The sequence below is a fragment of the Diaporthe citri genome (assembly GCF_014595645.1).
Source record: "Diaporthe citri strain NFHF-8-4 chromosome Unknown scaffold_1, whole genome shotgun sequence".
NCBI lineage: Eukaryota > Fungi > Ascomycota > Sordariomycetes > Diaporthales > Diaporthaceae > Diaporthe > Diaporthe citri.
This window is the reverse complement of record NW_025064846.1, coordinates 9,540,014-9,560,841: the sequence shown is the minus strand read 5'-3', so window position 1 is coordinate 9,560,841 and position 20,828 is coordinate 9,540,014. Positions and strand designations below refer to the sequence as shown.

At 53.5% G+C, this 20,828-nt stretch overlaps 5 protein-coding genes and 1 non-coding gene across 6 annotated transcripts; 5 read left to right on the top strand and 1 right to left on the bottom strand.

The window, feature by feature from the left end:
• The first annotated feature begins 97 nt into the window (after positions 1–97).
• Positions 98–196, top strand: INS49_002487. Its single transcript has one exon. It is a non-coding gene; the product is annotated as a tRNA-Lys (tRNA).
• Positions 197–1,297: 1,101 nt separating this feature from the next.
• Positions 1,298–7,468, bottom strand: INS49_002486 (uncharacterized protein; the record flags this gene model as incomplete). Its single annotated transcript, XM_043163296.1, has 6 exons — positions 1,298–2,391; positions 2,865–3,014; positions 4,547–6,144; positions 6,205–6,797; positions 6,849–6,865; positions 7,270–7,468. 6 exons carry the CDS (start codon positions 7,466–7,468, stop codon positions 1,298–1,300), a joined length of 3,651 nt encoding a protein of 1,216 aa, XP_043031802.1.
• A 2,412-nt stretch (positions 7,469–9,880) lies between these two features.
• Positions 9,881–13,634, top strand: INS49_002485 (uncharacterized protein; the record flags this gene model as incomplete). Its single annotated transcript, XM_043163295.1, has 4 exons — positions 9,881–10,540; positions 10,605–10,868; positions 10,930–12,873; positions 12,969–13,634. 4 exons carry the CDS (start codon positions 9,881–9,883, stop codon positions 13,632–13,634), a joined length of 3,534 nt encoding a protein of 1,177 aa, XP_043031801.1.
• A 271-nt stretch (positions 13,635–13,905) lies between these two features.
• Positions 13,906–15,156, top strand: INS49_002484 (uncharacterized protein; the record flags this gene model as incomplete). Its single annotated transcript, XM_043163294.1, has 2 exons — positions 13,906–14,350; positions 14,408–15,156. The coding sequence occupies 2 exons, from the start codon at positions 13,906–13,908 to the stop codon at positions 15,154–15,156; spliced, it is 1,194 nt and encodes a 397-aa protein (XP_043031800.1).
• Positions 15,157–15,348: 192 nt separating this feature from the next.
• INS49_002483 (uncharacterized protein) lies at positions 15,349–17,051 on the top strand (the record flags this gene model as incomplete). The annotated part of the gene is made up of 2 exons (XM_043163293.1): positions 15,349–16,803; positions 16,869–17,051. The coding sequence occupies 2 exons, from the start codon at positions 15,349–15,351 to the stop codon at positions 17,049–17,051; spliced, it is 1,638 nt and encodes a 545-aa protein (XP_043031799.1).
• A 714-nt stretch (positions 17,052–17,765) lies between these two features.
• INS49_002482 (uncharacterized protein) lies at positions 17,766–19,547 on the top strand (the record flags this gene model as incomplete). The annotated part of the gene is made up of 3 exons (XM_043163292.1): positions 17,766–17,847; positions 18,160–18,324; positions 18,403–19,547. 3 exons carry the CDS (start codon positions 17,766–17,768, stop codon positions 19,545–19,547), a joined length of 1,392 nt encoding a protein of 463 aa, XP_043031798.1.
• Positions 19,548–20,828: the final 1,281 nt, after the last annotated feature.

The window sequence follows — 20,828 nt, the reverse complement described above, 5'->3', positions numbered from 1 at the left end:
GCCGCCCTGAAGCATAAATTTTCTTCATTTGGTTATTGCATCACAATCTCAATTTTCACAACTGGACCACAACAACACGTAAGGCGTCTTTCAAGACGCCCGGCTAGCTCAATCGGTAGAGCGTGAGACTCTTAGAAAAAATCCTCACGATTCTGACAAGATCTCAAGGTTGTGGGTTCGACCCCCACGTCGGGCTCAATTCCCGGCGTTAATCGCCTCATCTTTTGCCTTTTTGCCTGTCGTGTCGAGGATGGTCATTGTTGGTGATGCTGAGGGTCTTCCGGGGACCCGTTCACGGAAAACAGGTCTGTGAAAGGATCATCTATGATATCCACTTCCTAATACAGTAACTAATAGTTCAGGTTCTCGCTGTCAACCCTCACTCCCGGTCTTCTCACTGGCTGTATGTTGCAACACAGGGGCTAAATTATTCCTGGGCTTAGGACCATCCTTCTGCGATTAAGGCGTCTAGGCACCTGGATCTACTTTGCCTTTCTAGCAGCTCCAGATACACTGTACTATAACTTGGTCCACCTTGCGTGTTGGAGCTCCTATGTGGATCCCTCTTGGTCAACCAGATATAAGAAATGTATAAATTAAGTATTCTAGTTATCCTATGCCTAGTATCCTTGTAGCCTATCTGTAACGCCCGTATATGGCTAGTAGTAGTGACGACTTTGGATTTAATACTGGAAATGCTAAATAACATTGCACGTAAAAGCAGGTCAACATGTAGAAAAAGTACCTTTGCATTGCTACTAGGCCATTGCAACAGGTGGCTTGTATCTTACGCCCAACCTCTAGCTGAGCATCCTGTAAGCTAGGAAATGTATGAAGGTCGGTATGAAGAACGACTGCCAGGCCTGTAGAGTACTAACAGACGCCTGATTGCTATAGACACCTCTTTGCCTTGATTTGAAGATGTAACGAGGACAGGGTGTTTTCAGAAATTATGCTTTAAGCGCTATTAAAACGGACCATTGTTCCACCTTATCTACCTAGGTACTTAAGTCTAGCATATGGAATACTTCATATCAGCAGTAAATAACCAAGTGAGTTATGGCTTGTAAGTGGTCTCGTTTTCAATCTATATATATATATATATGCTTCTTAAGCAATATGCATCCAGTCCCTTCATATAGTAAAAACGCTTAAACACCCAGCGTTAAAAAAATACAATGTTGATAACAGTAGGCTTTAAACACAATTGTCTGTAGCTTGTGGCTAAGAAAAAAATGATTATGGCTTGTAAGTTGCAACAAATGGGTTAAAATCTGCTAACTTTCAATCTTGGTATTTAGACACGGCATAATCTCCCATCTCTGGTGGTCTTCCAATACTTGTCATTGCCAACGGCCACATTTGCCCAAAACAGACCATGCAGATCGTATTTCTCTTTGGCCCTCAACAAGGCATCATAATTCGCGCCGAAGTAGTCCTCTTTCCAGTTCACGTTGTCCCAAGTAGCCTCGTTCATGTAAGTTCCTCCTCCCGGTGTGATCTCACGTAGCTCTCTCTGCCACTCGTTCAGCTGTTTTTGATTCGCACTGATGGCATCCCAGTCAGCATCCTCTGCCAGCGACCTTGCGAAACTCAGAGTGAAAAGCGCGTCACGCCAAGACGGCAACATGGCGTTAGATACTGAGTTGCTGCGGTTGACATTTGCCGCAACGGCTAGAAATTTTGCTCCGCCGTCACTGATGTTTCGAAGCGCTGCGACGAGCCTGGGAAGGGAATCTGCAACGTCTTCTACCGTCGAGCGTGGAATGAGTCGGCCACCGAGCGAGATGTTGCTCGTGTAGGTCTGTGTGGCCCAGTATTTATAATGCTCGGCGAAGCTTGCGTGCACCTTGGCCGTGTAGTTGCTCACAAGCGCAACGTCCAGCTCGGCTACATGGTCCAAGAATGGCGCAAGGGCTTTATCTAGGTCGCATGTGGTCTTTGCATCCGTCAACGCTGCGAATTCCAGCGCGAGAAGCTCCGGAGTAAGCGTCCAAACAGTCGTCAAACCCCTGATGTTGTCAAGTGCAAGGAGCTGCTGCAGCCATGAGGTGACCGCGGACCAGAAAGCCGTGCTGTTGCCCGAATTGGCCAAGACGAAGCCTGCGCCAGCCACGGGCCCGTCTGCGTAGGCGCGAACCGCTACAGATAGAACAACGGCGAAGTTGCCGGCTCCGCCTCCACTCAGAGCCCAGAAAAGCTCCGCGTTCTGGGTGGATGAGGCGGTCAGATAGTCCCCGGCGGCAGTCACTACCTCCCACTCCAGGACCTGATCCGCGGCCAGGCCGTACGCGCCTCCGAGGGGCCCGTGGCCACCGCCTTGGGTGAAGCCACCTGCCAAGCCGACGGTCGGACAAGAGCCGCCGACGACGCGGTAGCCTCTCGCGCTAGCTACAGGGTATAAGTCACCATACTCAACGCCAGCACCGACGCGAACGGCGGGGCCAATGTACCATGAGCTTTCATAGTTGGTAAAGGTGATGTCTTTGAGATTGTGCGTCCATAATGCCAAGGATCCTGCGCCGGCAGATCTCCCGAGGAAGTTGTTTGAACAAAAGCGACGCCGCTAATGCGGCACAATTACACACACCTATATTTCCACACACCCCCCAGTTTGACTAAGGGGAACCTTGTCAAAGTGTAGGAATCGAACCTACAGCTCTCCCTAAAATAGTAGCTGTTTCCATTACGCGCAGAGCATTATACGCGGCAGGGAATCGAACCCAAGACCTTTCACTATTTAGGGGCTGTCTCCAGCGCTTGGCGGCGAAAATCTGTGATGGAAAAGGCTAGCGTCAGGAGGTTTTGTGCGAACCGGGCTCATAACTGTTGAACAAAAGCGACGCCGGCACAATTACACACACCTATATTTCCACAGAAGTCGTGCCCGGTGCTCTTGATAGTAAGCCGGATGTTTTTCTCTTTGGCGAAGCGTACACCGGCAATTACTTGGTCCGCATTGCGTACGTCGATAGCGTACGAAGCCAGGTTGCCCAAGGTGCACGACCCGTTTGCTGGAAGGAAAGGGCTGCATGAGTTATTCATCCAGTAGGGAGACATCACATTTACCGGGTCGACCTCGCTGGCTAAAGATTAGTTGTGCGAATAGGTATTGGCAATTCAGACTTAGTGTTGACTTACTAGTATGGTGTCAAGAGCAACCATTGTTCCTGAATTTGGGAGCACTTTCCAGAATCCACATGAGGTATGTGGCAGGCCTGCCCTGGAGGAATGCCCCTGAGGAGATTTCCCTCAACTGTCTGGTTCAACTGATCCCACATAATCTGATTGGGCCATGCTGTGTCACCTGGTAGGGAACGACATGCTCCTTGATCCGCAGCATCAGAGGTCTGTACTACAGGCATGATTGTGACCAGCCATGTGAACAAGATTGTGCTTGCGGACACGAGCATCGTATGCCAAAATTGATAAGAAAGGCACGGAGCTGAGCCTCGTATACAATGACGGACATAATTTGACTTGTTAGGACTTTCTCCAGCCTTTACTAGTGTGCCCTTGCGTGAATACAAACTGTCTTTGGGGCATTTCACTTATTAATGCCGGTCGTCACCACATTGGTCCGATCTCCAGCAGGCATCAATGCATGTGCGTACTCGACCCTGCGTCTTTTATTCGACAATACCCGCCATCTGTGTCTATCTATAGACGCTCAGATGTTGCACTCGGAACGGTAGTTTCAAGGTTCATCAGTTAGCATGGGCCCTGTGAGGGGGCTTTGCCGCGTACTTGCATTTTGTAAAGCCCCTTGAGTGCAGATAGGTCGTGTGATTGAGGAAGGCTGCATCGCATCATCTGCGGCCGAGTTTTCGCCCCCCAGACCGGTGCTCCCTTATCTCGGGGGAATACCTCTGTATGGCCCCCAAAAAAGGATGTTGTGCCTTGTTCCACAAGGCGATGTTTCATGCACAGGTCGCGTAAGCGCTCTTTGTGGCAATACGAAGGTAGAGACGTATTGAGGGGACGGCACAACGAATGCACGGGATAATTTACAGTGTCTCCAGAAAAGGCACAACAGTGTTGCACGAGCGGGTCATCCGGCCACAGCCTGATTCACGTCATGCGAGACCAGCAAGATAGAGTGACGTTTAAGCTTACGATGAGGAAGTTGAATGTTCTTCAAACATTGCGCGGGCAATGCAACAACATGTTGAGACCGTGCTATTTGGGCCACAGCAGTGACGATTCATTGGTGAATGAAGTTATTGCTGTTTTATAATTCTGATCCACTGAACATGTCATACCTAAGTAGGAATGAAGCATTGGCAAGATTCCAGTCAATTTATCAGCCGTGTGGCTCCAGCTGCTTGGAAATTCCTAATTATTGCTATTCTGCTGTCCCGATGAGTACTTTGATAGATGCATCCTCGGCGTCCTTAGACATGTGGATTCTGACTGTTCTTTGGGAGAGCACTCCATTCCTGAACCCACTTCTGCATCCATTCAAGCCTGACTGGGCTCAGACTGCGAAGCGTCGGGCTGGCTTCAAGAGCTTGCTCGATCCTCATGGGGTGCTGTGGTGCGCTACCAGAAGAACCCGTGTCAGCCGCCCATAGCTTCTCGAAAAAGTCGCTCAGCTTCACTGCTGGGTTTCTGGCCATCAGGTAATCGTTGTTCTCCAGCTCCTGAATACTCGCGCGTAGGGTGCCCAGCCAGGCCGCTGGTGGAACTGCTTTGAGCTGCCTTCCTGATGTGTTGGTGACCGCAGTGAGCAACTCACGCCAGGGAGCAGGATGCGGATTGCGCAAGTTGTAGACCAGAGCACCTGAGCGCCTTTCCCCCGCCTCTTTTGCTTGCGTGGCGGTAGCTATCTCAATCAGAATGCTTCCAAGCATGTCAACAGGCAAGAAATCAACATTATCATAGTACGGACCCAGGCTGCCTGGGACCTGGCCGAAGTGTAGCGCGCTCAGCACCATGCTAGGGAACCACTCGTGGCTATTCCACAGGCCCTGGCTTCGCACGGCGCCGGCGACCTGGCCCACACGAACGATGGTTGTCAACACGGATTCGCCAAATTTCTGAGCTGCGGCATCCATGAGTAGCTCGGCTAGAAGCTTGGATTGACCATAACCCAATGGTGCCGACATATCGAAATCTGTGAGCACCTTCTCGGGTATCGAGCCGGACTGATATCCTGCTACCGCGGCAATGGACGAAATGAATAAGAAACGGCACGGTTGGCCGTCCCGCGACGTGACGGTGGCTGCAGCGAGGGCTAGCAAGTTCACCAATCCCGCGAGGTGAGGGCGGAAAGCAAGTAGGGCGAAGTTGAAGTTAACGGGCCACGCGGAGTGAATGATGAGATCAACTTTTGAGCACAAATCATCACGTACGGGACCTTCAAGGCCAAGGGACGGCGCTTGCAGATCGACCTTGAGAAAGGTGACGCGATTATTGTCGCCCAGCTGGGTCAGATCGAAACCAGCCGCAGCGAAGCTTTCGAACTGACCAGCACGCCCCCCATCTTCACGGCGGTTTAAGCAGAAAATATGACCGATCGAGTCGTTGTCAAGGAGGGCCCTCAAGAGGTGGGTGCCGACAGTCCCAGTGGTGCCAGTCACCATGACATTAGTTCGCTTGGGAGCGTTTTTGGTGAGGGCAACAGTATTTTTCGAGACAGCAATTTGTTGAATACGCCCCTTGTAGGTTTCGAGTAGATTTTTCATGACCTCTTTGTCCTGCTCCTGATGAGTCTGCCCTTGGATAATGGCCGCGAGCTGGGAGACCGTGGGATTCTGATACACAGTCGACAGCGCAACATCGGGTCGGTGAAAACTCCTCCGCAGCGCTCGCGTGAGTTGAAGGGCTTGCAGTGAGTCCATACCGCGGTCAAGGAGGCCTTCGGTGTCGCCAAGGTTAGACCAACCCATTATGGTGTGTACTTCTTGTCGAATCAGACGAGTGACCCCGTCGAGCCCCATTGGAGATACCACCATGCCAACAGTCTCGCTCTCAAGATGGTGAGGGATTGCTTCTGCTCGTTCATAGAGCTTTTCGATCTCTTCACTATACTGACTGATGGAAGCCCCTCGCATGAAAGTGCCCTTGCCCGCGCGAATGAGACGACGATCGGAAGGGACAACGAGGATAAAGAACTTCTCCACACGTGCGTGCGCAGGGGCACTGCGATTGGCCTCCTCGACACTCGGTCACACACGCTCGATCAGAGCAGCTTGACCTGACGTAGACAGTGACTCATCTGAGGCCGGCTCGAGTAGAAGAGCGGCTTGAAACCGCTGCGCACCAATTACGAGAACACCACTCAGTTCCGGGTTGCTGGCCATGATGTGGTGCTCCATGGATATGGGATTGGTTTTCTCGCCGTTAAGGAAAGTAATGATATCATCAGCACGAGCACGCCAGCGCCACAAATCCGGAATTGTAGGATGCCGTTCAAATAGATCTTTGGTGCGGTACTCCTCATCAAGGTTAAGCCCGGGCACTGTGAAGCATGGCTGCATGTTGGCAAGCGCCTCTTCACGACGAATCACGAGTTCGTAATCACCTTCTGAAACCTCGTGGAAGTGGGATCCGATACACGGGTGGAATCTGATGTACCGCCACAGAGTCCGGGAAGACTCCGATGATGGGAGCAGCTCCTCCGGAAGTAATTGCGGAACGATGCCAGTCTCGGTGGCACCCCATAGGCAGCGCAGATACATCTTTGCTGCGATACGGTCACCGAGATCCTGAGGCAAGTCACCGCCGATGTAAAGGATGGTCTCGAGGTTTTCCGCACAGAAATCAAGTAGCTCAGGGCTCTGCAGTGATGAAATCTGATCAGATGTGGCATAGCCAAGTGACCAAAGTGTCAGAAGTTGACTTACCTGAGCGATCTCAGCGACTAGTGAGGAGCTCCTCCACCGAGGGCACCGTAAGGTGTCGTGCCGGCTTGACGGCGTCAATGACAGCGAGAGCGGGTGGTGGGATTGGATCTGTTGTGATGAATGTCCGGCATTGGAGGTGCGCAAATAAAGCTTGATGTGCAGCCGCACTGTTCCGGGGTGAAGTTACAAAGATCTGACAAAGTATCAACGACCAAGGTTCGGCGAGAGGCAGAGGCAGAGGCAGAGGCAGATGGAACTATGAGATTGGCTCATAGGTGGTAAAGCCAATGGGTCAGGAAAGGGAAATAGAAAAGACCCACCACGTAGCCGGCTTTGATTGCGGCCAGGACCATCGCCGAGTAGCGCACATCATTTGGACCAACATAGGTCAGGACTTCTGGGTGTTAATGGGAACCAGGACCCAACTGATCCAAGAGCCACCAGGCTAGGCCATCGATGACATTGACGAGTTGCAAGTACGTGATAGACACCACGATGGAACCCATCACCCACTCGCCATACTCAGCTGACCTTCTCCCATGCGCCAGGCGGTCGACAACGTGAGATATCAGGGCATCCTGCCACTGCGCAACGTCTTCATGTTTTTTCTCGACAGACATGATTGTAATGGCAATGAAAATGGCGAAGGCTTGTGCTACTGATTGATTTGGCAAGGTGAGGATGGCGTTTGTTGTCAGATAAAAGAAGGTCCCTGGGCTGTCCAGGCTGAGTTTTATTGACTGTGTATTCTGACATGATGTCTCATATGTTTCGGGGGCCATTTATCCCGCACCTTGGCGGGGCTGACCACAAGTCCACAGCCAACCAGACTTCATTCCGGTGATTGGAAGACATGTACACACTGCACAGTACTCTTGTACACCAAAGTACCTTGGGATGTGGGATGAATCAGGGCAACGGTTGCCTGCAGTAGTTCAGTCTAGACCTGCAGCCTTTAACTCATGACCGCCGGCGGCTCTGCCCGCAGCAGAAATGCCACCAACACAGTAACAACAGTGGTTTGATTCGCAGGGGACATTGTCTGCTTTGCCCGAGCTGCAAGATCCAGCCTCACAAAACCACCTGAAATTGTAGCCGCCTGCTGGGTGGCCTATCGGAATTCAAACGCTGTGGAAACCCGCAGCAACGCTTCGCTGCCAGTGCGGCCTGTAACGACAGCAAGGCATGTCTCAGTGACCCTCCAAGAGCAGACGATCTTCTGCCTATAATATGAGCGGGATCTACATGACCATTTGATGATCTCTCAAAGTTGTACTCGGCTCCAAATGTCGCCCGGCTGTTATGCTATCTTTGAGCACGGCGATTGTGATGTTGATACTGATTCTTATCCATCGCTGTGGGAAGATGTGTTTATATGGGAGACAGATGGCCAACTTGGCCAAGCCTTCGGTGGTGGCATACCAAGTTGATATTGCGACGAGGTATTTCAGGAACGCTGTGACTTTCTCCGGATCTGTTGCCTCCAGATATGCGGCATGGTAACCCACTCCGGCTTGTTTGACAGCGCCTATATTACCATACATATCCGTCAGCCAGACTTTGTACAAAGTTGGGACCTTCCCTGAATCACGACAATTGAGGAAGGATCCACCAAATAAGGGTTGAATTGGGGGCATTTAGAGACAGGTGATATTAGAGCACGAGCCGATGCCGAGGGCTGCGGCTACAATCTGCCCTACCAAAGCGGCACCAATGAGCCAGTCGCCCATGTCATATTTGCTGGCGGCAAGGCTTCGGGCATAAAATCGCAAGGCAACAGCAACAACACACAAAGGAGTGAATACGCCAACAAATACCTCGAGGCGGTATCCTGTATGTTCGGGTGAAAGGTGCGCTTGGCTTGACATGGTACCAGACTTGCGGCGATGGGTGAACAATAGAGGGGCACGTTAAGTGAAAGGTCCAATGAAAGAGGGCCGGTAAGCAAGCTGCCAATATGCGGGTGACTGACGAGATGGACGGCTCTTCGTCCGCAAATTTGACTTTGAAAAGCAATCAGAATTCCAGTGGGCCGGAAATTTGTTGCCTTTAAAGAGAGATGACTGCCGCTGTGCGCCTCAGCGCTTGACGATCACTTGCATACCGAGGGGACACCGGCCTGTACTGTTTCGGTACTAGCCCAGATGTTGGACTCGAGGGCCCCAAATAAAGCTGCTCTGTAGTGGAAGAGGCGGGTTGTGTTGGTGACCAAGTTAAGGGCCAACGGCGTCTACAATCCTGCACCTAGACATCGGCAAGGCTCCAGGGCGCAGATGTTTGATTGTGCCGTCTTGGCGCTTAATGATCACTTGCATACCGAGAAGACACCGGTCTGAGACACCGGTCTGTAAAGACCCCAAAATAAAGCTGCCCTGTATCTGAAGAGGCAGGTTACATTAGTGGCAAAGTCTGTTAGAATAATCGCTTGGTATTCAAGTGCTCTGGTCTAGTCTGGGTGAGCGCTCAGCCCCCTTAATATAGACGATCTAGAATACAGTGGCAAATGCTAGGAAAAAGAGACATCCCGCATTAATAATCAAACTATTCCAGAGCATTCCAACAAAGTCGAGAGACCACAAGCGAAACGACACCAACAGCATCTGCACTCCTGCAGCTAGATATCGGCAGAGTTCAAGGGTGCAGATGTATACTTTGTGTATATTGAGGTACTACACTCAGTGTGTCGAGCTGCACGTCTTGGGGTGTCACAATGGTTGCAGTTGTTTGCCAACCACATGATCAATGGAAGCTGGAAGCTGGAACCTGCGGATTTACAGGCCCGGATGTTGTTGATCTGGAGGGGTAAGCGGCTCATTCACGAGTAGTCAAGCGATAATTGTGACAGTGTTAGAAGAGGAACTAGAAAGCTGGAGTCATTGATGGGCTCAGCACCCATAGACCAAAAATCTTCAATGTCCTGGTCTGCAATTTATCTTTTATTACAACGGAAATTTTCTCCAATCTAGGCAGGGTTTGTCATCTTCGCCTTCCTTTGATCTCGGTCTCACTCATCTGAAAGTTCTGTGAAGATTATGGCTGAACCAGTGGCCATCGTGAGGATTTCCTGCCGGCTGCCGGGGGGAGCAAATGACCTCAATTCTCTCTGGGAACTTCTTGCCGATGGAGGTGAAGCGTGGTCCCCGGTTCCGGCCAGTCGCTTCAACGCGGCAGCCTTTCACCATCCCAATGCCGACGATCCCAACGGTACGAACAACCACCGGGGCGGCCACTTCATCGACGGGGATATTCGTGATTTTGACCATGCATTCTTCCACTTGTCAGGACAACAAGCCGCCGCTATGGACCCGCAGCAACGGATCTTGCTGGAGTTGGCGTACGAGGCGCTCGGGAGCGCGGGACTGAGTCGTGAAGCGATTGGTGGCTCCCGAACAGCTGTGTACGCTGCAATCTTCGGTATGGATTATGAGCGCAATCTTGCTCAGGACGTACTCGATCTGCCAGTTTACCAGAGCGTTGGCACCGGTACTGCTATCCTTGCCAACCGTATATCCCACGTCTTCGATTTGCGAGGTCCGTCTGTAACTCTCGACACAGGGTGCTCAGGCGGCCTGGTCGCCCTGCACCACGCATGCCGGAGCCTATGGAATGGGGAGACGGACGCAGCGCTGGTAGCGTCCGCCAACTTGCAACTGATGCCGGACCAATACATTGGAATGAACAACCAGCATATGGTTAGCTCCAGCGGCCGTTGCTACCCTTTCGACGCTCGGGGTGATGGGTATGGCCGTGGCGAAGGGTTTCGCCGTTGTGGTGTTGAAACGCTTGTGCGATGCCGTGCGAGGCCGTGACCCTGTCCGCTCCATAATCATCAACACAGGCATGAACCAGGACGGCCACACCGCCTCCGGCATCACTCATCCTAACCGCTCCGCCCAAGCCGACCTCATACGTGAAACGTATGCCCGTGCTCGCCTGCGGCCACAGGACGTCCTGTATGTGGAAGCTCACGGCACCGGAACTGTCGCTGGAGATAGCGAGGAGCTAGCGGCTATAGATGAGGTCTTTGGGGGCCCCGATCGTTCTCTGCCCCTCTTTGTGGGTTCCAACAAGGGAAGTATAGGTCACACCGAGAGCACGAGCTGCGGCGTTCGCCGCTGGACGCCTCTCTCACCGCACTGCGCTCTGCGTCTCATTCCATAGGGGATTCATGGCGGCTACGTCCAAGGCTCGAGGTCTGCCTCCAGGTGCGATGCTGTCCCTAGGGCTGGGTGAGCATGACACAGTCCCCTTAATCAATGATCTTTCTCGTGGCCATGCGGTCGTCGCTTGCGTGAACAGTCCAAACAGCGTGACTGTGTCCGGCGATGCTGCCGCGGTTGACGAGGTACTTGAGCGCGTCAAGGCCCGTGGAGACGGCATTTTCTGTCGCAAGTTGCTTGTAGGCACGGCATACCGCAGACACCATATGAAAGCTGTAGCTGCTGACTACAGAGTGAGGTTGGGCGAGCTGGACTTGACCAAGGCATCTGCCAGAACAAGGAGAAAAGAAGAGGACCACAGCGATGTCTCGATGTTTTCTTCGGTCACGGGCCAGGTCTTGTCTTCTCACCTTGGTCCGTCATACTGGGTCGAAAACCTTGTGTCTCCAGTCAGATTCTCTGATGCAGTCCAGACTGCCATGCGAACACATTCGAGTCTTGTTGGGGGCCATACTCTCTTCGTTGAAATTGGTCCACATCCGGCATTGGCCGGGCCCGTTCGCCAATGTCTTGCTGACACTCAAGTCCCGAAGCTTGAGTATGAATATTTGTCAGTGCTGCGGCGCGGGCTCAACGCCGTCTCAAGTGTATTGGAGCTCGCCGGCCGCCTCTTTGAGCGTGGGGTCACGGTTAACTTCAGGGAGGTGTTGGCACTGACTTCTGGAGCCGACACGGCTATCGTGGAACCGGATCTGCCTACCTACAGCTGGGACCGATCAGTGAAGCACTGGCACGAATCACGCCTAAATCGGGAGTATCGAATGCGCAAGGAAGCTTATCACGACCTGCTCGGTGTGCGGATGATCGAGTCGAGCCAGCCTCGCTGGCGACATGTGGTAGGCCTTACTACGTTGCCGTGGCTTGCGGATCATGTTATTGACAATTTAACGATTTTCCCGGGGGCTGGCTATGTCTGCATGGCGTCCGAGGCGGTGTTTCAGCTTGCAGCCGAGCAGAAGTCTCCACGAATACTCAAGGCATTGGCCTTCCGCGATATTGCGTTCCTGAGGGCGCTTGTCGTTCCAGAACCACCACAGCGTGTTGAACTGCAATTAAGCCTTGAACACCAATCAGCGGCACCTCTTTTGGAGTTCTCATTCCGCGTCATGGCCTTTTTCGAAGACGAATGGCATGAGCACTGTACTGGATACGTCGAAGGCATTTTGAGTCAAGTAGGAGAACTTGAAGCAGGTGAATCCGCCGTCATTCAGCAGTGCTCAACAAATGGCACGGTTATGGATCCCGCAAAACTATACACCGATCTTGCCGCGAGTGGCAACACATACGGGCCTACATTCCGAGGCATCCGTTCTCTTAGCATGGCGGCTGATGGAACAAGGACGGCGGCGGTAATCCGAGTCCCCGATATTGCGGCAATCATGCCGGCGCAACATCAGGCACGGCATATCTTGCACCCATCGACCTTTGACAGCATGTTCCACGTAGGGGTTCCGATGATACGCCATATTCATGGCGCTGGTTCCGTGATGCCTGTGCACATCGGGGAAATTTTGATGTCCACCCAGGTACCTGCGCTCAAGGACCCGGGCTCAGAACTCGATGTGTCGGCTGAAGTCACGTCTAGCCACTTCAGGACTACCAGTATTGAAATGGTCGTGACAGATGGGTACGGGCATTCGATCATGCACGCATCTGAAATCGAATCCCGCAGTCTAGGCGAGCACATCCGGGAAGCTGACAGCGCGGCTGATGCACAAGGCACTTGCTACGAGCTATCCTGGAAGCCCGACCTCGATTTCCTTCGCATCGGCGACCTCCCCACGAAGCCGAGCATATCTGACCTGGTAGCCATATTAAGCTGGAAATACGCACACTTATCTGTCATCGAGCTTGATGCTGGTCATGGAGATTTGGCTTCGGTGTTTATGGCATCTGTTAGGGTTATGGCACAATAGAGACATACGATCTCACTGATACTTCACCAACGTTCGTCGAAGAAGCCCGCAAGAATGCCGATGGAAGGTCGCTTCGCTTTCAAGTTCTGGACGAACAGGGAAGCCTTGAGGCTCAAGGCTTCACACCCCACGCATACGACGTCGTCCTGGCTTCGGATCCCCGATCCATCGCCCACACGCCTACTCTACTTCGGAACACCGGGCTGCTGGTTCTCGTGCTAAAGTCGGAAACGGATTTTGATGAGGCATGGCATACCAGACTCCGGCAAACCTGTCGTGATTTCGAGATCCAGCTATCTTTCAAGGATGCGGCCCTCGATGCTTTTGTGGTTGTTGTACGAGATCTCAACACAGGCACTGCGCAGTCTAACGTCAGACTCGTCACCCACTCGGCGATTGAGGAAGCGCCCTGTTGGATAATCCAACTTCAGGGCCGATTGTCTGCAAACGGAGTCCGCGTCACCCGTGAAACTATGAGCCAATTCTCGGCTGAGTCTGAATCTGGAGTTGGTACGTGCACCGTGATCGTCGACGACCTGCCATTTCCGATTCTTTCAGACCCAGACTGCTTTGAAGACTCCATTTGTTTGCTTCGAGAGAAGCACGAGATTCTATGGGTGAGCTTGGATAATCCGCCTTCGATGTACTAGATCACTGGTGTTGGCCGTACAGCGAACGCAGAAAATGGCGATTTGCGTCTCATCACAGCCCATGTCGCCCAAGAAGCGCTTGAGCATTCGAGGCTGGCTGAGATGATCCTTCACTGGCTGTCCCGGGTCGCGGATCGAGCTGGGACATCACATCACGAGCGAGAGAGAGTACCGCATGGACCAGCACGCCGCGGTTTTAATCCCTCGTTTGCGTCACAGTAGCCGCCTTAACAAAGCTATCAGTTCCCCAACGCGTGGCCGGATCCAGCACATGGGTGTTGAAGAACGTCGCTTTACAGATACGGCACGGCCTGTTTCCCTCCGAATCGACGACAGCTCGCAAGGCAACGGGAACCATGTGCTCTTTACCGAACACCACCAACAAGGGACCGACCTAGCTGGCCATGAGATCGAAATCGAAACACAGGCCTTCGTGCTATCCAAGGCGAGCGAGAGCAGTCCGCAGGCATCCCCTGTGGGAAACTATGCTGGAATAGTTCGTAGAGTTGGGAAGTGCATCGCTAGGCTCGCCACAGGAGATGCAGTAGTTGCAATCTCACCAGATGGGTGTGCCGGAGCAAACAGTTTACGTGTTCCGGCCTCGTACGCTTGTAAACGACCAGATGGCCTCGTTGATCAGCCCAGCGTTGTCGCTGATTTGTTTCTCCCCGTGGAGGCCGCGACTTACGCTCTTCGTCATCTTTGCCATCTGCAAAGTAAGTGCGGTACGGTTCTGATTCACGGTGCTCTCAGCCATCTCGGACGAGCGACAGTGGCTGTTGCACGCTCCCTTGGTGCAAATATCGCAGCCACGGCAGCCGACGCTCAAGAGGCGATAACCATAACGGAGCAGCTGGGCATCCTCCCCGGAAATGTAATAGGCCGCCGTAAGTCGCTGCTGCACCTTGAGAAAAAGGGAACTCTTCACTTGGACGCCATCATCCACACTGGGACGAGCCAACACGGTGTTCCAAGGCTTGCGTGGACCTGGCTGAAAGCCTTTGGACATTTGGTGATATTCCCGGAACAATTCTCGAACTCCAGTGTCGGAACCACCTTGACGGGCGCCAGGCTGCCAAGGAATACGGCTGTACACCTGTGTCACTTCCCAGATGTTCTGTACGAACACCCCGACCAAATCGCCGGAGTGGTAACACACGCGGCAACAGCCATCGAAGAATTGCCGATGCTTGTCCGTGGACTTGATCTAGCCATCTATGATGTTACCCAAACTTCAGAAGCTCTTCGCCTGCTCAGACGTGGGGTTGATACCAAGGTCGCTCTCTACACCCGGAGCAATTCGCTCATACGTGTGGCTGTACCGCCCCGAGTTGATGACAGCTGGGCTGATTCAAATGCGACTTACGTCGTCGCGGGCGGCATGGGCGACCTGGGCAGGCGGCTTTTGGTGCTCATGGCCCGTCGCGGAGCAGCCCATCTCGTCACGCTCTCGAGGCGGGAGGTTGACCCTGAGGATTTCCGCGTTTTCCAATCGCAGCTTGAGGACATTCGTGCAGGATGACGTCTTCACTGTCTGAGATGTGACGTGACAGAAGCGAGCAGTGTACAGGATGCTGTTGCTGCCCTTGCAGATTTAGGATTGCCACCTGTGAGAGGAGTCGCTCAGTCTGCTGTCTTCCTCCAGGATCGCACCTTGGAAAGAATGAGGTTCACGGACTTCAAGCCTGTCACACTCGCCAAGATAGAAGGTACAATGGCACTCGAACGATATTTCACATCGCCGCATCTGGATTTCTTCCTCATGCTTTCATCCGCGGTTGTTGTTACCGGCGCCAGAGGGCAAGCCAACTACAACGCCGGCAATGCTGTCCAGGACGCCTTGGCCCACACTCGCGCTCCGGGCTTCATGTCTTTGAATATTGGCTGGATCGAAGATGCGATCCATACTTCCAAAGACAAGACCAGACTGCAAGGATTATGGCGCACCGGCCTGAGACCCATACTCCCACATGAACTGGAGCGCTATCTTGATTACGCTCTCGGAGCAGCATCCGACCGTTCTAACATGCGCCAGGCCGCGATTGGCTTCAATGCAGAGTCACTCTCACACGCTTCAGCTAGAAATGGCAACGTCCATTCAGCGTTGTTTTGTCATGTGAGAGGGTATCCTGCGGCCGGCAGCATCTCTTCATCAGCTGCTGCGGTCAAGTCATTTCAACAAATTGTCGAGAGCGAAAATCTGGACAGCGTGGTCGACTTTATCAGCACAGCTATTACTGGCCATCTGACCATTCTGTTGTCTGTGGATGCCGCCCAAGTTGCACACGGGGGATCCATTCTCGATCTCGGCCTGGATTCCTTGGTTGCCATTGAGCTCCGAAATTGGATCACTCGCGAGTTTGACGCTCCTTTGCAGTCTTCTGAAGTAATGAAAGATCAGATTATCCGCGCACTGGCTCAGAAGGTGGCCTCACGTTCTGCCAAGATCCTACTGCGATCGGGCACTGACACGGACCACACGAGTATCACAACCCCCGGGTCAAGCGCGGTGGAAACTCCTACGGAATTGCCCCGGCTCCCATTGCCTCAGCTCCAGGACATACTTCGACTGTTCGAGGAGTCCCGCGTCGCCATCGATACTGAACAAAATCGACGAGAAACGTCAGACGCAGTCCAGGCATTCCTGAATGGACCAGGACCGGAATTGTACCATCTGGCTGAGACGGCGGGCCTTGACGACCTCGCTGACGCCTATGAAGGCCAGGTATACCTGATGCGTCGCGAGCCAATCCCGGAAACCGGACCATTCACATTTATTCATCCTGTAGAACTACCTAGCCACTCGCAAGCAAGGCGCGCTGCAATCTTGACTGTGGCTGCACTTGACTTCGCTCGCCGTTTGGCTGAAGGAAAGGTTGCCCCAGACACGCTCCATGGTGAGCCTCTTACCGTTGAAGGTCGCGAATGGCCGTTTTATGCCACACGGCGCCCTGGACTTGGTGTGGACAGCATGGAACGTCACACACCTAACCACATGGTTGCTGTGATGCGGCGGGGCCACGTCTTCCAATTGACTCTGCCTGACCATGGCCAACCTCAAAGTCTTCCAGCAGTCCACCAAGCTTATGACCACATTTTGGAATTGTCGGAGGACCCTTGCCCATCCGTTTGTACTCTGACTGCAGACGGGCGCGACTCGTGGGCTCAGGTAAGAACTTCAACCATGTGACCTGTCCCTCCACTTGGATATCGCTGATAACTTTTTCCTGCTAGGTTCGTTCGAATTTAGAGACTGACCCAGGAAATGCCGCCGCCTTAGCTTGCATCGACTCAGCAGCCTTCGTCACGTGTCTTGATGACGAGAAACCCACCGACCCTGGACAGCGATACACGCAATTCCTACTCAACGGTGACCGCCAAGGCTCATGCATGCCCCGCCATCTTCAGTTCATCTGAGCTGTGGGGCGGGTTATGGCGAGGAGAGTATCCCCAAGTATTTGGTCAAATTCCTCATCAGGCAGAGGCAGAGGTTGGTGATGAGGTCGGCGACTGCGTACCAGCCTGAAATAGTTTGGGTCAATGCCACTGTGAGCTGGACCTCGACGACAATACTCATCCACATTGTAGCTTTGCGTATGACCTGTGTGGCATGGAGACAAGTCCATTGAATGAGCTGGACCGCTGCATGGATTTTCTCTCTTCCTGTGTTGACACAGTGACCTGCAAAGTGCGAGGTAGAGAAGAGGAATATCAATGTGGGGGGGAACAACCTAGTGATGAACCAGGATCGAGAGTTGATAATTTGGCCGGGACAGATTTCTGGCGGCGGTTTCTCCAAGCCTGGAGTTCGGGAGGTGATGGTAACATCGGGTCATGTCTAATGACTTGCATCCGCGGTGTGCGTCCAGGTCGGTGCGCAGGTCACAGTTTAACTTCTGCAAATCGTAGTGGTCCTTTCCTTTCAAGTGTGTCTTACCACCGGGAGGAACAACACCGCCAGGCCAATCTTATGCAGTACACCGTATTGCATGTTGCACATCGATGGCTCGAGGATAAACGATGTTTGGCGTTGAGGAAGACAGTACGGTCTTCATATTTCAGGGGCCCAGATGGTGCTCACAATGGGTCGAGGTCATCCGCCCCCACCAAGCCACAGTAGCCTCTGGAACCATGGAAAGGCGCCGATTGGTGCACTACGACCTGCGACGAGCCGCACCCGCCGTCGACACTAGGGCCCCGCGCCCCCCCCCCTGTCCGTTGTCAGCCCGTCTGCCGAGAACACCTCTCCGGCTGGTCCCTTTGTGGCATTGGCATTTGTCCGTGGAAGTGGCTTAGCTTGCTAGGCCCGTCCGATTCCACTTCACTTCGCTTCGCTGTCCGGAAGCCATGGTGGCCGACGCGCTCCAAGCTTCCTGTACAGCATCCCTATTGTCTCCCTCCGGACCGCAGGATGGATAACCTGACCCAGCTCGCGACCGGTGCGTGTGCTTCTTGCAAGCCCCTCCTCCATCAGCTCCCCCTTCCCACGCCTGCTGATGCTGACCTCGACCTTGTGTGTGCATAGACATCTCCTGGTCCTCCCTCCCGACCGAGTGGCTCCTGGCTGAGCTCGCGAAGCGCGACGATGTGGCCGACACAAAGCCCGAGTGTGGCTCGGGCAAGAAGGGCTCCTATGACACATTCATGCACGTCGCAGCCTTGATCCTGATCCTGGCACTCAGCACAATATGTACGCACCCAACGCTGCTTCTGCTACCGCTGAACCCGACTTGGGGCTGTTTGTCGCTGACCTCCCTGCCTCCCACAGCTTGCGGCTTTCCTCTGATATCCAGCCACTCCCGCAGCCGGCGCTCCAACAGCATCGTCTTCTACTCCCAGCACTTCGGCACCGGCGTTCTGATTGCTACCGCATTTGTCCACCTCCTCCCGACCGCCTTCCAGTCCCTCAACGATCCGTGCCTTCCCTACTTCTTCAGCAAGGGCTACAAGCCCCTGCCTGGATTTATAGCCATGTTCTCGGCGATGGTGGTGGTGGCACTCGAGTCTTACCTGACTACACGAGGTGCCAGACACTCGCATTCGCACATGTGGGAAGACGATGAGAGCGACGACGAACACGGAGCTCGTCCTGGGCACAGTGGAGGCGTACTGGCAGCTAGGCGCGGACTGAACCGGCCTGCCAACATTGCATTGGAGGATCTGGGCGCTTCAGAGGGGCTCATGGCTGGCGCGTCTCCGCTTCCGGAATCAACGCCGACCCTACAAGTAAACGGGAAGAGCAATGGCGACGCCGACGAGTCGAGAGGGGGAAGAGCGCGCGACGACGACGATGACGAGGATCGCGAGTCGATGGATCTGGAACTGAACATGGACGAGCTCTCCACCGTGCCCCTCGACGGCGGGAAGCCCAATGCTGGCCCCAAGAGCCCGACGGTGCCTCATATGCCAAGTCCGGAAGAACAGAGGCGTCTGATGCTGCAGTGTCTGCTCCTCGAGGCCGGCATTCTTTTCCACAGCGTATTCATCGGGATGGCTATATCTGTAGCTACGGGCCCGCCGTTCGTGGTATTCCTCGTAGCGATCGCCTTTCATCAGACTTTCGAGGGCCTTGCGCTTGGTTCTCGAATTGCGGGCCTCCACCTACCCAAATCGTCGCCCCGGCCGTGGCTAATGGTCCTCGCCTATGGCACGACGACCCCTATCGGCCAGGCGATCGGACTTATCGTGCACAACTTCTACGACCCGATGAGCCAAACGGGCCTATTGATGGTCGGCTTCATGAACGCCATCTCCAGCGGTCTGCTGCTCTTCGCAGGGCTGGTACAGCTCCTGTCCGAGGATTTCTTGACCGAGAAGAGCTACAAGACCCTACACGGGCGAAGAAGAGTCAATGCTTTCATCGCGGTGATAGGTGGTTCTCTGCTGATGGCGCTTGTTGGTGCTTTCGCGTGAGCCTATTTTATGGCTGGAGCTGTGGATTTGGAATGCTCGAAGTATCTAAAGCATGCATGGCGTTGGTGGGAGATCTGAATACAATACTTTCCACATAAACATGCTTCTGTCAAGGTCTTGCTACGGAGGGACTCCTGGGAAATGACGTCTCGTGGGATAACCTTCTGCGTGATCTCGGGAATGAGACATCCAATTGGATCACGTACTCTACGGCACCTCGACCCCTACAGAGAGCCTGTACCAAGCCATCTATCTACATGGTTCGGCCCTGGTACCCCTTTCCTTATATCCCACGGATGCAAGCAAGATACATGGGATCCCGGCAGCAGCGAAGACAGCCCGCATCTCGGGACCGGCCATTGGAGTCTGAGCCTCTGCCTCCCGTCCATCCTGCCGTCATGTACAGCTTGGTAGGACTTACCAGTGATTATTTGACGATGGAAAAGCATCATCTCGAGAAATATATCACCTCATCACGTCAGGGGAACAGCCTTAGATCCTGTCCGAGCTTCGCTGATGCACTCCCAGGCTGTCTTGCGCATGAAGATCGCCGTAAGTGGAAGGGGCTGGTCACATCCCCTCGTGAGCGCTGCACGGCTGCACAGCACAGTCACATTTCCCAGATACATTAAATATGCTTATTTGGAGAGTATTGTACGTAAGAGCTGTCCATTGAACCTATCCGAGCCCATGAAAGATGTTCAGAGACGCTGTGCAGTCTGGCCCCCTCGCACGGGACAGCCGCCACACGTGGTGCACACAGAAGATGTGGCGTTCTCTTAATTTTACAAGCTTAATCGAGATATATGCAAGTCAATACCAAGCTTTTGGTGCAATTCTCGCAGTGCAGGCCGTTCTGGAACTGTACGCGTCACCTCGTCGTTCCGGTTTGACAGGACCGGCCGGTCGGACATGTCCTAGGCCCCGGATGCGGGAACGGGGCAACCACTGCGAGCGGAGCAGGCCGGCGCATCTTCCCACAACAAACATACCTTTGAACATATCTACACGTTAGAGCATGCGTTGGGCAACAATGAAAATCGGCTGCATAGGGACGAAAAACGCCTCCCAGAGTCCAATGCTGATCTAGTCCAGCGGACCAAAGCTTGATCGGGGGCATTTCGTGCTCATGTTTGCTTGGGGAAACTAAGGCCATAAAGATTTGCCCATCAAGGAAGACCAAGCAGGAGCAATTCTGAATGGAATGCGCCATGTCTCAAATTGTGAAAATTGAAATGAGGTGGGACAAAAGTGTGACAATACCACTCACCACAAACCAGC